General features: G+C 38.1%; 4 protein-coding genes and 1 non-coding gene across 6 annotated transcripts; 4 read left to right on the plus strand and 1 right to left on the minus strand.

Moving 5' to 3' along the window:
• Positions 1-150: 150 nt before the first annotated feature.
• On the plus strand, positions 151-2,582 carry LOC106419084 (protein EMSY-LIKE 2). Of its 2 annotated transcripts, none has more exons than XM_013859844.3 (10): positions 151-490; positions 672-778; positions 867-976; positions 1,055-1,172; positions 1,248-1,418; positions 1,511-1,579; positions 1,670-1,876; positions 1,953-2,021; positions 2,116-2,179; positions 2,336-2,582. In XM_013859844.3, the coding sequence occupies exons 1-10, from the start codon at positions 460-462 to the stop codon at positions 2,380-2,382; spliced, it is 993 nt and encodes a 330-aa protein (XP_013715298.2). In that variant the 5' UTR covers positions 151-459; the 3' UTR covers positions 2,383-2,582. The 2 variants fall into 2 exon arrangements, with proteins under 2 accessions (XP_013715298.2, XP_013715297.2); XM_013859843.3 differs by having other exon boundaries at positions 153-456.
• A 393-nt stretch (positions 2,583-2,975) lies between these two features.
• LOC106419166 (late embryogenesis abundant protein 46) lies at positions 2,976-3,852 on the plus strand. Its single transcript, XM_013859918.3, has 2 exons — positions 2,976-3,147; positions 3,235-3,852. Exons 1-2 carry the CDS (start codon positions 3,061-3,063, stop codon positions 3,625-3,627), a joined length of 480 nt encoding a protein of 159 aa, XP_013715372.1. The 5' UTR covers positions 2,976-3,060; the 3' UTR covers positions 3,628-3,852.
• A 521-nt stretch (positions 3,853-4,373) lies between these two features.
• On the plus strand, positions 4,374-6,214 carry LOC106419218 (probable protein phosphatase 2C 68). Its single transcript, XM_013859977.3, has 4 exons — positions 4,374-4,886; positions 5,108-5,472; positions 5,645-5,881; positions 5,969-6,214. The coding sequence occupies exons 1-4, from the start codon at positions 4,583-4,585 to the stop codon at positions 6,212-6,214; spliced, it is 1,152 nt and encodes a 383-aa protein (XP_013715431.2). The 5' UTR covers positions 4,374-4,582.
• Positions 6,215-6,351: 137 nt separating this feature from the next.
• LOC106419217 (probable L-type lectin-domain containing receptor kinase S.5) lies at positions 6,352-11,150 on the minus strand. The gene has a single exon (XM_048742561.1). The coding sequence runs from the start codon at positions 8,360-8,362 to the stop codon at positions 6,404-6,406; it is 1,959 nt and encodes a 652-aa protein (XP_048598518.1). The 5' UTR covers positions 8,363-11,150; the 3' UTR covers positions 6,352-6,403.
• A 1,858-nt stretch (positions 11,151-13,008) lies between these two features.
• TRNAY-GUA lies at positions 13,009-13,092 on the plus strand. The gene is given in 2 exon segments: positions 13,009-13,045; positions 13,057-13,092. It is a non-coding gene; the product is annotated as a tRNA-Tyr (tRNA).
• The last annotated feature ends 475 nt before the right edge of the window (positions 13,093-13,567 follow it).

A 13,567-nucleotide genomic window follows, 5' to 3' on the forward strand; every position in this document is an offset into this window, starting at 1 on the left:
AATATTACAGTAGTATATCAATTCAAAGTAGCATTACTGGGCCTAACAGGCCTAAATTATCACGATAGGCCCAAAAGGCAATTAAACAAGAACGCAATAGGCCCAAAAAGTAATTAAACACGAACGAGTAATCTTGTCTTTAAAATAAACTGGCGTTTTCCGACCAAACTTGAACTCCCCTTGTCCTCGATCTTCTTTCTCTCTCTCTTAATCGCACGCTTCCCCCCAGCTCCAACACACTCCACTTCCGCCTTTCAAAGATCAAAATCTCTATCCACAGCAAAAAGCTTTCTTACAAAAAAAAAAAAGTGTCAAAACTTATTTCAATATCTCTCAAGGATCCCTTCGATTTACTCTGCCCCATAACTCGCACGCCGGACCCCACCGGCCCCCTTTACCGCCTCTCCGTTGCTGCGAGTCAATTTCATATCTTTGGACATCATTCTCAGGAAGGCGGTAATGTCAATCTCTTTAAAACCTTTCGTAATTGGTAATTACCTTTGAACGATTTGTTTGGGGGGTTTTATAGCTTTATTTTTTTCGATTATTGAGAGATCTAACAACAGTTTCTAGGGGTTTAATTTTAGCACTGGGGTTGTGAACTGAGTTTTAAGAATGTGGTCTCTTACGTTAGTGATAACATAAGTGTGTGTGTTTCTTCTAAATGACAGGAAAAAAAGTATTTATTTGGATGGAAGTGGAGATTCATATACTTGAGCAGGAAGCTTACTGTGCTGTGTTAAGAGCTTTTAAAGCTCAGTCTGATGCAATCTCTTGGGTTAGATAAAAAAGACAGTTCTCTCCCTTGCCTTGAAAATGTATTATCAGATACCAATAAGAAAGGATTTGATTTGTATGCTTTCTAGGAAAAAGAAAGCATGATAACTGAGCTGCGTAAAGAACTGAGAGTATCTGATGATGAACACCGTGAACTGTTGACCAGTGTCCATAACGACGACATTATCAAAAGGATAAGGTCAAGAAGCTAAATGTTTTTTTTTTACATGTGATTTTTTTTTTTGTGTTGTAATGATGGAACTGGACTACCAAACAGGGAGTGGAGACAGGGAGGTGGAAACCAAGTTGTTAGGCATGTAAATAACCAGTCTCTCGATGTTCTTCCTAGTCCGGCTTACTCAGCTTCTCGGAAGAAGCAGAAGACATTTCAATCGGTAAGTGTTTCTGTTTTTTAAATCTCTGTTACCGTATAGTTTTGGTTATAAAAAAAAAAACATTTGTGATGGCAGTATCCATCGATGGGTTCTACTAGAAGTAGGTCATTCAACAACCATCTAGTGTCTGGCGCCGTAACAGCCAATGAGCCTGCGGAAGCTCTTATTGGAAGAAAAGTGTGGACGAAATGGCCTGAAGACAACAGCTTTTACGAAGCAGTCATTACACAGTACAATGCAGTTGAGGTAACTTCTTTATGCCTGAGAGAGTTAGACACTTCTCAGCTATGGTTTAGTTCTTAATTAATTCTGAGTTACAACTAATTGTTTACTCACAGGGTCGCCATGCGTTGGTATATGACTTAAACACATTGAATGAAACATGGGAATGGGTTGATCTCAAGGAGGTAATCTCGAAACGGATCGACGTAGTATGTAACATATGCTTCCTGATCTGCAAGAATCTTAAGGACGTTGTTTTTTTTTATGATTTGTAGATTCCACCGCAAGATATAAGATGGGGTGGGGAGGAGAATGGGGCAGCTTTTGCAGGACATGGGAGTCGAAGAACCTTAAGCAATGGTGGTCTAGGGAGATTGCCAATGACTCAGCCGAGAAGAGACCGTCTAGTAGCACAAAACGGTGGTGGGAGGAAGCTTTTCGATGAGATCGAATTGTTCAACACAGACTCACTTGTGAAAGAGGTAAGGCATCTCTCTATCTCTCCGTGGATGAGTTTTAACATTTTGCTTAGTCTGAAGTGTCTTTGTGTAACATTAGGTGGAGAGAGTTTTTGATTCTCATCTTCCTGACCCGCACGAGCTTGATAAGGCCAAGAAGCTTCTCAAGGTCATAGACGTAACAAGAACGCTTTGATTTAGATAACAATTGATCAAATATAACGGTTAAAGTGAATCTTGTTTGCCTTTATTGGATGATGCAGGAACACGAACAGGCGCTTGTTTCTGCCATTGCAAGGCTTGCGGATGCTTCTGATTTCGAAAGCGGTAAGAAACATGAGTCTTTGTATATGACCTGAGAATGAGTCTATTACCTAATTTAAATCACATTGTTTGTCTGAACGACTCAATATATTTGTTTCATTCCAAGACCAGTGATGTTATGTTTTTATCTTTGGCTTTTGTGTGTTGCTGCTGAATCAGATGGAGAAGAGGCGTATATGCATGAGCTTCCAATGCATGAGGGATAGCAGTGGATAAAGAAAAGATATTCGCCCATCAAACTAAGCACACTCTTCTTATCCTTTGGACATGTAAACAAACCGGAGAAGTTTCTGCGAAGATGAAAACATTATGTATTGATTTCAAAATGTATTAAAATAATCCTTAGGAATTTTGTTTGTAAAACACATTAATTCTTTTTCAAATTTATTAATTATTGATGTGACCATCAGGTCTCTAGCCATCAAAGATTTGGCGTTATGCTTTACTGTGGTTATTGTTAAATTTGCAACATGTGTAGAATCGGTGATGATGAGCGGGCCAAAAGCCTAATGGTGTAGTTAGAGTTTTGGTGATAATGATATGCACGGCGGACGTAAAAAACAACGTAACTAACTCTTTCCACCACTAACCAAAGCCTAACACGCGTCGACATGCGAACTGCTTTACGGCTCTACCGCTACGTACACGTGCATGATAAAGAGATGCAACACAAAGCCTACCACCTCTTGGTTCGTGACACGTCTCGCTTACGTGTTGCCAAAGAGCGTAAAATAATAATCACAGTTACCGACTATAGTAACACGTGGGTTTGGCATTGTCTATATTAATGGGACATGCTCACCGAGCAAAGCATTGAACAAAAAAACACGAAGAATCATAAGCTATATTTTTGTAACATCTTTGAATATTACTAAGCAGGAAAAATGCAGTCGATGAAGGAAACAGCTTCAAACATCGCAGCTTCTGCCAAGTCTGGCATGGACAAGACCAAAGCCACCTTGGAGGAGAAGGTAGGTTTACTATAATTGCGTTTATATCATTTAAGCAAAATAATTCTCTTTTGATAAATAATGGTTATATTGGATTTGGTTTCGTAGGCTGAGAAGATGACAACAAGAGACCCTCTTCAGAAAGAGATGGCTACACAGAAGAAAGAAGGGAGGATCAATGAGGCTGAGATGCAGAAGAGAGAAGCGCGCGAGCACAACGCTGTCATGAAAGAAGCCAGTGGAGCTGGAACTGGAACCGGTTTGGGAATGGGAACCGCCACTCACTCGACCACTGGACACGTTGGACACGGAACTGGGACCCATCAGATGTCGGCTTTGCCTGGTCACGGCACGGGACAACCAGCGGGCCACGTTGTGGATGGTACAGCCGTGACAGAACCGATAGGAACGAACACTGGAACTGGTAGGACCACCGCTCATAACACCCGCGTTGGTGGTGGCACCACTGGGTATGGAACCGGTGGAGGATATACTGGATAAGACGTTTTGTCATTTGTTTTATGTTCTTGTCAACTTGTGCTTTGTGTGTTCATGTTTTTTTTCGATCCTACCTTTGTTTTTCTCGTAACTGTAGGACTTTGCTTTCGTGTGGTGTTTTTGGTCTGATGACAGACTTGACAGTTGTGGTTTTCTGAATAAAAGTGTTGTGTAATCTTCATATGTCAAAACTTGCCAATCATTAATGACGAAGTAGATGTTTTGTTCTTTCTTCCCATATGCTTTGAACATCATCTCTTCATTTTGAGTAATACATATCAATGACAAAAACGCTAATTTTTTTTAAAAAATAAACATTTTAAGTGCAACATAGTGAAATTTACAAATTAAGAAGTAACATCAATTAAATGCAAGGTTTTTCAGAATGTTGCATGATTTTATTAAGTTTTGTGAGATAGTCGATCCTTTAGATATTTGTGGTCAAAGGCTCCGGACATAAATTTAAAGAAACACAAAAGTAAACATATAGTCGAAAACTGATAAAAGTAACTAAGATGTCACTTATTTTTAAGTTATCTAAATGGATATTCCTAATACTATACTGATTCAGACTACTAATCTAATCCTATAATCTGACAATAATTACTTCCAATCATTATTCAAGCAGCATGAATCCGACATTGGTGTTTAGATAAAATTAATAAACTACAAATATCAATTAAACAGAATTTGGACTTTTAATTTTTAAGCAAATCAAGCAAAGACAACACAGATATAACGTGAGATCAACTTGCTAATTCACGTCAACGATTTTGATTAGATTACGTGAAAATATGAATAGAAAAGTAAAAAAGGAGAAAAAAATAACAATATAACTGAAGTTAAAAGACTCAACTACAATTGCTCGTGTTCTCTTCACCTTAATCAGCTTCGATCCACCACATAATCTTTCTTTTTTTTATCTTCCGGTGAGTCTCCGTTGGGAGGCAAGTGAAGGATGTCCTCCTCGTTGGTGAAAATGGTGCTTTTTTGTTTAAGACCGGTGCGGCGGTACGCTCTTATGATCAAGGACGATGAAGATGACAGTGATGATCACGACGACTCGCTCCTTTGGTCTAGGGAACTAGAGAGGCATTCTCTAGGTGATTTCTCCATGGCCGTGGTGCAAGCTAATGAGGTCATTGAGGATCACAGCGAAGTTGAGACTGGGAAAGGAGCAGTCTTCGTCGGAGTTTACGATGGACACGGTGGTCCCGAAGCTTCTAGATACATCTCTGACCATCTCTTTGCCCATTTAATAAGTTAGTCTTTTTCTCACCTTTCATTATTAATGTTTTGCTCTGATGAACAGTGAACTGAATCTTGACTTTTCTTTTGGCATATTATCGTTGACTTTTGTTTCTCTGTTGTTTGTTTCTACACTTATATATAGCTTTAGTCTGTTTGCCACTTGTTTGACTCTTTTGTCTGAAAGTTAAATTGGTTCATTGGCTGTTTCTTAATTAAAACGTTTCCTTTATAGGAAATTCGAGAGAACGTGGTGTCATTACAGAGGAAACTCTTAGGGGTGCGTTTTCTGCAACCGAGCGAGGGTTCCTCACGCTTGTGCGAAGGACACGTGGATTGAAACCGTTGATTGCAGCCGCTGGATCTTGCTGTCTTGTCGGAGTTATCAGGAAAGGGACCTTGCTTATCGCTAACCTTGGTGATTCCCGTGCTGTGCTTGGCTCCATGAACAGGTCAAACAAGATTGTAGCTGAGCAATTGACAAGTGACCACAATGCTGCTCAGGAAGAAGTCAGACAAGAGCTTAGGTCTTTGCATCCGGATGATCCGCGCATCGTTGTCCACAAACAGGGTGTGTGGCGCATCAAAGGAATCATTCAGGTTTGCAAGGCTATTCTTTAAACATAAGTTTCCAATTTATAAAAGAAAATTATATATATATATATACATAAGTTTCCAAATTATAAAAGAAATTATTTAAATTTTTTTGTAAATGTTTACCTCAAAATCTCAAATCAGGCAATACATGGCTTATATGTTCCATTTGGTGCAGGTATCTAGATCAATAGGGGATGCGTACCTGAAGCGCCCAGAGTTCTCTCTTGGTCCTTCGTTTCCACGATTCCATCTCCCTGAAGGGCTACAAAGACCGGTTCTATCAGCAGAGCCTTGCGTCTACACAAGAGTCTTACAAACAAGCGATAAGTTTGTGATATTCGCATCAGATGGACTCTGGGAGCACGTGAGCAACCAGCAAGCTGTAGAGATAGTGCATAAACATCCTCGTCCCGTACGTCTCTTTAAAGAAAGATTTAGAATGTTAGAATATATTGCTTTATATTTTGTGAATCACAGTACTGATGTAAGAAACACACAGGGAATAGCGAGAATGCTGGTGAGAAGAGCAATGAACATAGCGGCGAAGAAGAAAGGGATGATGTACGATGATTTGAAGAAAGTGGAGAGAGGAGTTAGGAGATTCTTTCATGATGATATAACGGTGGCTGTGATATTCATAGACAATGAGCTTCTTATGGTGGAGAAAGCTACTGTTCCTGAGCTATCTATTAAAGGTTTCTCTCATACCGTTGGACCTTCCAAGTTCAGTCTCTTCTTCTCTTAAAAGAAAGTGTTTTTTTTTTACATTTATTATATATTTTACTCCCGTAGTTACAACATGTAGTTAATAAATATTCCAAAATATACTTTCATAGTATATGTTTTCAAATGGATGAATTGAAAAGCGTGATTCAAAAATACACTATTTAGATGAGTAGGAAAATAAAATGAATTCTTGATGAACAAACTAGTATCACCGGCCAGTTAGCTCAGTGACTGAATTAATCTGACTCCCTGTAAGAGAGTAGTCAACGTCACTAAACGATGGTGGCATGGCTGGCCACACGAAAGCTGGTCTCTCTGTAGGCACATCTGGTGGGCTGGTCTCACCCGTCAAGACCTTCAAGACCGTTTTCATGGACGGTCTTTGGTTCGGGTTCGGGTGGCAACAAGCTAGTCCTAAGAGCAAAACACTCTTCATCTCATCTACATTAAACGAACTTCCCATTCTCGGATCTGCTGCATCCATAATGTTTCCATTTCTGTATAGCTCCCACAGCCAGTTCACAATGCTGTTGTTGTAATTGCTCTGGTTCTCCTTGTCCAACACGTAACTCGGTTTCTTGCCAGAGACTACTTCAAGCATTAGAACTCCGAAGGCATAGACGTCTGTCTCAACAGTCGCTCTCCCGTTGAGGAAAGTCTCTGGAGCCATGTACCCTGGCGTTCCAGCGATCTCCTTTGTCGAATGGTGCGTCATCTCGCTTTGTTGTATCATCCTTGCAAGCCCGAAATCGCCGAGCTTCGCGTTGAAATCTGAGTCTAGCATCACGTTGCTCGCTTTGATGTCTCTGTGAAGTATCCTCTTGTCGCATCCGTTGTGAAGATACTCCAACGCTTGAGAAAGCCCTCTTATAATGTTCTTCCTTGTCTCCCAAGTTAGGTTTGATCTTGACTTGCCTTGCAAGAAAATGTACTTGTCCAAGCTTCCGTTAGGCATGTACTCATAAACAAGAAGATACTCCTTCCTCTCGTAGCACCATCCCAACAGCTTCACCAGGTTCCTGTGATTCAGGCTACCGATTGTCGTGATCTCGGATATGAACTCTTGCTTCCCTTGATGAGATTTCTCGGAGACTCGCTTCACAGCTATGTCTCTACCCTCCCACTTCCCCTTAAACACCATCCCAAACCCGCCTTGTCCGAGTTTGTTCTCGTGGCTGAAGTTTCCTGTAGCTCTCTTCAGCTCTCTCAGCTTGAACTTCTGAGGGTTCGTCGCGCAGTTATTTAGCTCAGCTTCTATATCAGGGCTTGTTTCCCCTGCCCTTGACCTAGATCTCAGGAACAGTAACCCTAAAATAGCTCCTATTACAACAAGACACACAATAGGGAGAATAATCCAAAGCCATAACTTGTTTCCATCTCCATCTATCTGTAAACCTTCAAAACTCCATGACCGGACACAGTTCAGCTCCGTGTAATTGCTTGTCGATGCCGTGAATCCAACGTAAACCGTCTCTGGAAGAGAAGCTGAGAGATCTATAGCCCTAGAAAACACTAAGTTTTTTTGATTATATACCTCCGAGTTGTTTCTTGAGACGTAAACCGATAGATTGTTACCATCATACCGCACATGCGCGGTAAAGTCCACACCAGAATCGATCTTGATTCCTCGTCCGGTCAAGGATTCTTGAACAACAGAGTTGATGTTATTCACGTTTAGAGCCACATGGTTTCCATCAAGATCATCCGGGTGGCTCTTCCTTGTGTCGAATTCAACCGCAACGATCTTTGACCCGAGAGTTCTGTTTGTTGTCTCGTTGACCAGACCTAGCCACATACCCGAGCTGTTCTGAGGAGCGGTCGTCTCCGGTGTGAGAACAAACGCTAAGCCTTCGCCTCCAGGGTCGGTTTGGTTGGAGATGTTGATGACGAAAGTTGTGTTGAACGTAGCTTTCTTGTCTTTCTTCCATAGCTTGAAAGGCTTATTGTAGAGAGCGCGGCCTGCATGGTTCGTGAGGGAGCCGCCACGGGTATCAGGAGTCACTTGGATCGCTCCAAGGACGATGTATGAGTTGACTTTGATCAAGTCTGAGTCATTGCTTGCTTCAAACGTAGGGAAATCGAACTCCAAGCATTTCACTTGTGTCTGGATCTTACAAGCTATTGTCAGAATTAAGAACAGGAGCTTGCACGCTAGAGAGTTCTTCATCTTTGTGATTGTTTTTGAGTTCTCAGCTTCAGAGATTAGCAAAATAAAAACATTTAAGTGGTTTCTAATGGAATATATTTATATATATATATATATTTCAAAGGAGCTTTGTCGTCAAACACACGTTCCTCGAAATCAGAGTCATACTAATGAACTAAAATAAATTTGGTTTTAACTTTTCAATAATATGATAAATTTGTTACCTTTTCGTTTCTGGTTTTAAATTGTTATCGTGTATTTTCTCCCTTTCGATTTAATTGTCATCGTAAGAAGAAAAAAAATTATTCCAAAATAACAGTCATTTTAAAAATTTAATGTAAAATTTAGTAATAAATTTTTTTTTTTTGTATTGGTTGAAATATGGTTAGATGTATAAGTAATTGTATTTTTATTTTGAAAATATATAAAATCATATTATATTTTATTAATTTGTATACATAAATTAAGAATGACAATTAAAATGAAATAGATGGAGTATATTCACCTATAACAAAAAGAAAAGTCATTGTGCAAAATGTTGATTGTCTGGTAGCATTGGTAATATGGACAGCGACAAAAAAAAAGGTTGACATGTCCTTATGTTTAACGGCTTATTATTGGATTAGTATTGCTATATTCAAATTAGTAAATTACTCCTACATGTTCCACAGTTACGTGTTATTTGGAATAGTATTAAGTTGAAGTTTACTATTATATATGTAATATAAACTATAAGGTTTTGAAAAAATTTCAACGACTTTTCAAATCAAAGAAAAAAATACAAAACGTCAAATCTTAGATATCCTTTACCATTTGTGACTTTTACTGAAATATTGGGATATTTAAAATTATAAATTTGTGTGTAATTAGCTAAGTATTTTATGGTTAGAAATTGGCCAAATAAGAGAATTTATTTGATTACATATCAAAATCCAGATTGATTTATTTGCTCGTAAAATGAATTTCCAAATACTTAGGAGAAGATTTAAGTTTTCAGTAGATAAATTCTTCAGTATGTGTAAAAATGGTTTATTCCAAAATTTCACTTACGGGGGATTCCTTGAAAAAAAATTTATTCAGAAAATCATATATGTGATAGCATATGATTTAGAATTATGATTTTATTCTTTCAATCAGTTATATTCTTTCAGTTATTTCCTTTATGATTCATTTTATTTTATTTTTGGTTAAAGAACATACTATATAATATACAAAAATCTACATCTTTAAGGAGGTACTTTTCTTTGCACAAGCTCACATGTGACGCTTCAGTTAAAGCTACAACATGTTCTTATTATAATGCATATTATCTTGCTACTGGCTTCAGAGGCTCTCAGCATCAAAGTTGATTATAATGGAAAAGGAGATTAGTATAGTAATCACCGAATTTTTCTTCTAGTTCTTTTAGAAAATAGGGTTGCATTCTTTCAAAAAAAAAAAAAGGGTTGCCATATCTTTACTTAAATTTCTGATTTGAAACACAGAGTACTATAACATGAGAAGTTTAGACACATCTTTTTTTTTGGAAAAGAATATTGTAAAGAGGGTGGAATGACAATCTTTTATTTTTTCATCATTATAACAAAATCTCATGATCTCCTCCACCTGCGCGACAGAAATGCACGTAAACATGTTCAAATTGTTATCGTTTTAGACAATTTTTTTTTGCTAAATTACCGTTTTAGACAATTACTTATGAATACTCGAAAAACAATTAACCGTTAACTATGAAGCTTCATCGTCGACGCATGTTGATTGTTGGATAATGGATTAGCGAGCACTGCTGCGAAAACTTATAAAACACTGATGATTTTGAAGAAACTTTGTAAGTACAAAATGTTGGGCAAAACCAACCAGGACTTGTGGCATGGTAGTGATAATTAACTTGAGGGCAAAAAGTTTAATACGGTGAAACCACCAGAGATCGAATCTTGGTTACTGGAAAATTAACATTTCGATATTGCTAGGAATAAGATACCCACGTGACTAAGTATAATTCAAAAAGAAATTGGGTAAAACCATAGTGAATAGATAATCCAAGAATAATTTGGACAAAAGCATAACGAATTATTGGATTTAAAGTCACATGTGAGTTGGTAATGACATTCTCAAGTGTAAACCAAAGAGAATGAGCTCAAAAGATTTCGAATAATTGGATCTGATCGGCTAAAACAGTGTAGATGTGATCACTAAAGATGGAAAAGGAATAATAATGGCGGAGTTTGAGACACTTTTTGTAAAATAATAATTACAAAATTATTAAATCAAGAAAATAGCATTGATACAAAAATTTAAGTTGAAAATTGTAAATCATTTCTATAACAACAACAATGTCACTAATTCGTTCCTTTTCCAGCTGCAGTTTCATGATTTCCATCAGTCCACCAACTATAAGTCTATAATGAAAGATGAAGTGAAATAGTGAATGGTGAATGAACATCCAAAAACATCATAAAACATCAGAAAGAACAATGCGAGTCTTAAGATGCATGAGCCTAATGTGGATTCATACGTCGCAATAATCAAATTGTAATAATGTGCGAGCACGTTGGAAAGCAATCTTCACTCTGGCGTGTGATGAAATGTTTCTTTTGAAAAAGTTAAATTTTCATATTATTTGCACTGAAGCCAGAACCGAATTGAGTTCCAAAGAGTTACATACAGCAATTACAAGCTTAGCTAGAAGCCGGATCATAAAATTAAAGTACAAGAGAACACATTACATGACATGAGCCTTCTGAACTCGTAAGCTAACAACACAATCAGTTACAAATTACAATCTTACATAACCAGAACACTTCATAGAGATCTCCGATACCATTATCTAATATTCACTCACACAACTTACTTGTTCTCAGCTCGCAATCTTTTGTTTGCCTTCTCCTTGTTCTTTCTTCGTCTCTTTTTAGAAAATATCGAATCATTACACGGATTGTGTGCTGCTGCTGGAACAGGCACAAACTCACCGATTTGCTGAGAAGCTGGTTTTGTTGCCTCTTGCAACTTGATTTCATGTTGTGGTTCTGAGATTAAATGGTGAAGTTCTTTGGCGATCTCTTGTTTGCCTTCTTGCTCTTCTTCCTCTGTCTCTTTCTAGAAGAGATCGAATCATTACCCGGACCATGTCCTGCTGCTGGAACAAGCACAAGCTCTATTGGAACACCGATTTGATTAAAAGGGAGTTGTGTTGCCTCTGGCAACTTGGTTTCATGCTGTGGTTCTGAGGCTATTGGGGAAGTTCTTGGCATAAGAACACCTTGAAATGGTCCCTGCTGAAGTTATTGGCAGAGGTACATAAGAACACCTTGAAATGGTCACTACTCCAGGAAGGTGACCAGTCACACATTGTGTATCACCGAACAAGACTCCATGACCACCTTGCTTCTCTGTCTGAGGCAGTGAAGTTTTGTTGACTTTTGTTCTCTATCTGAGGCAGTGAATTTACTAAATCTTGCTTCTTCTTCCTGACCAAGATTCCAGAACCCCCTTGCTCCCCTATACTATTAGCATTTAAGTTTATCGATAAGGCCTGCTGAGTAAGGGGCATTACATCACCACTAGAAGTGGTAGCCTTGAACTCGTTGCTGGTGACAGAAAAATCACAAGCACTAAACTTGGAGTTGATAACCTCAGAAATGTGTTGCATATGTAAGATCATCTAATAGCAATTTTAACAGTATTCATTAGTCAATAAAACTGAAACATACAAAAATAAATAAATGGCCATTGGTCTCTTCATGTTTAAGAGAATATAAAGGTGGTTACCTAAAAGGGAGAGGATAGCAGCAAGTGCAGCTAGTTGCTCAGCTTCTTTCTTATTCGTACCACATTCACCTTTATAACATGTGCCGTTTAGTACCAAAGAGGAAACAAACACATGAGCCATTTCAACTTGAACTGTCTCATATACACATTACATCTCTATCTTGTCAATAAACTCATTTAATATCATCTTGCAACGTGTTTTGTCCTGACATACGAGCTGCATAAGACCAAAACCGAATTACTTGTAAGACAAGACATCACTCCTACTCATAAATAGATGCAATGAAACGCAAGTAAAGATAAAAAAACCTTGCAGAGATCTGTAGCATGATATGTATCCTCATTGAGTAGATGTTGTAATGCAAGCTTCGCAGCATCTTGCTCTGCAGATCTACGGTTGGTGAATGTACTCGAGGAGAAGGTAAAAGTCTTTCCACCGACAGAACCGGTACATGCAAATGTAGTGTTATAAACTGGAAGTGGTGTTTAGTCTCTGACAGTAAGAGTTTAAGTCATTTTTATGACTCAGATTCTCCATAACTCCTACAAGAAAATGAAGAAGTAACATGCAGAGATTTTTGAGATCATGCAAGATTGGAGTAAAGCAACAAGATTTAAACAGGTAGGAACAGGGGGAACTGAGATATGTCCACATATGAAGACCTTATAAAGGCTAATGAGAGAACGAAAGCTAATGAATATTTACATGTAGGAGGAGTCTCGGACGAAGTCTCAGAAGGGGGGTTGAACCTTAGGCTTTAGCGGCATGGAGGATGTGACTTGTGACGGAGATGCATCGGTCGGTGGTGAGAGAGGTCGTGTTAGTGTACTGCTTCGGACACATATTTGACGAAAGGGTGACATAGTTATCTTCTGTACGATGACATAACAGATAACCAAAACCGACCTTAGCTCAGTTGGTAGAGCGGAAGACTGTAGTTGTTGCTGTGATCTTTAGGTCGCTGGTTCGATTCCGGCAGGTCGGATTACTTTTTAGAAAATACTTTACTTATGATATGATGATTTTTCCTTTTATTTATAATAATACTTTAAATATCTATTTCTGGTGTTTGTGCTTTGTTTATGTTTTCTATTTCTCTTTCTTACTTGTTCTTTTTGAACTTTGGATATTACTTTTTAATTGAGTTTAGATGTTTAAAAAAAATCTATTTAAATACATATACTCATAGGCATGTTTGTTTAACGTGAATACTGAACGTGGTGTAATCTAAGAATAACTTTATACATGCTCAAGGTATCTAACATAATATCTAACTACTAAAAAAAAAAAAAAAAAAAGGAGAAAGTTCGCAAGTAGCAAAAAAGAACATTAGATTGTAGAGATCTAAACTGCTATTATTAGTATAGTTTATACATTGTGGTCCATAGTTTCCATCAAAATCAGCTGTAAAGCCCTAACAACTCTTCCACAGATTAGTTACTTTTCGTGGAATGGAGTAT

Source organism: Brassica napus, chromosome A10 (assembly GCF_020379485.1).
Source record: "Brassica napus cultivar Da-Ae chromosome A10, Da-Ae, whole genome shotgun sequence".
NCBI lineage: Eukaryota > Viridiplantae > Streptophyta > Magnoliopsida > Brassicales > Brassicaceae > Brassica > Brassica napus.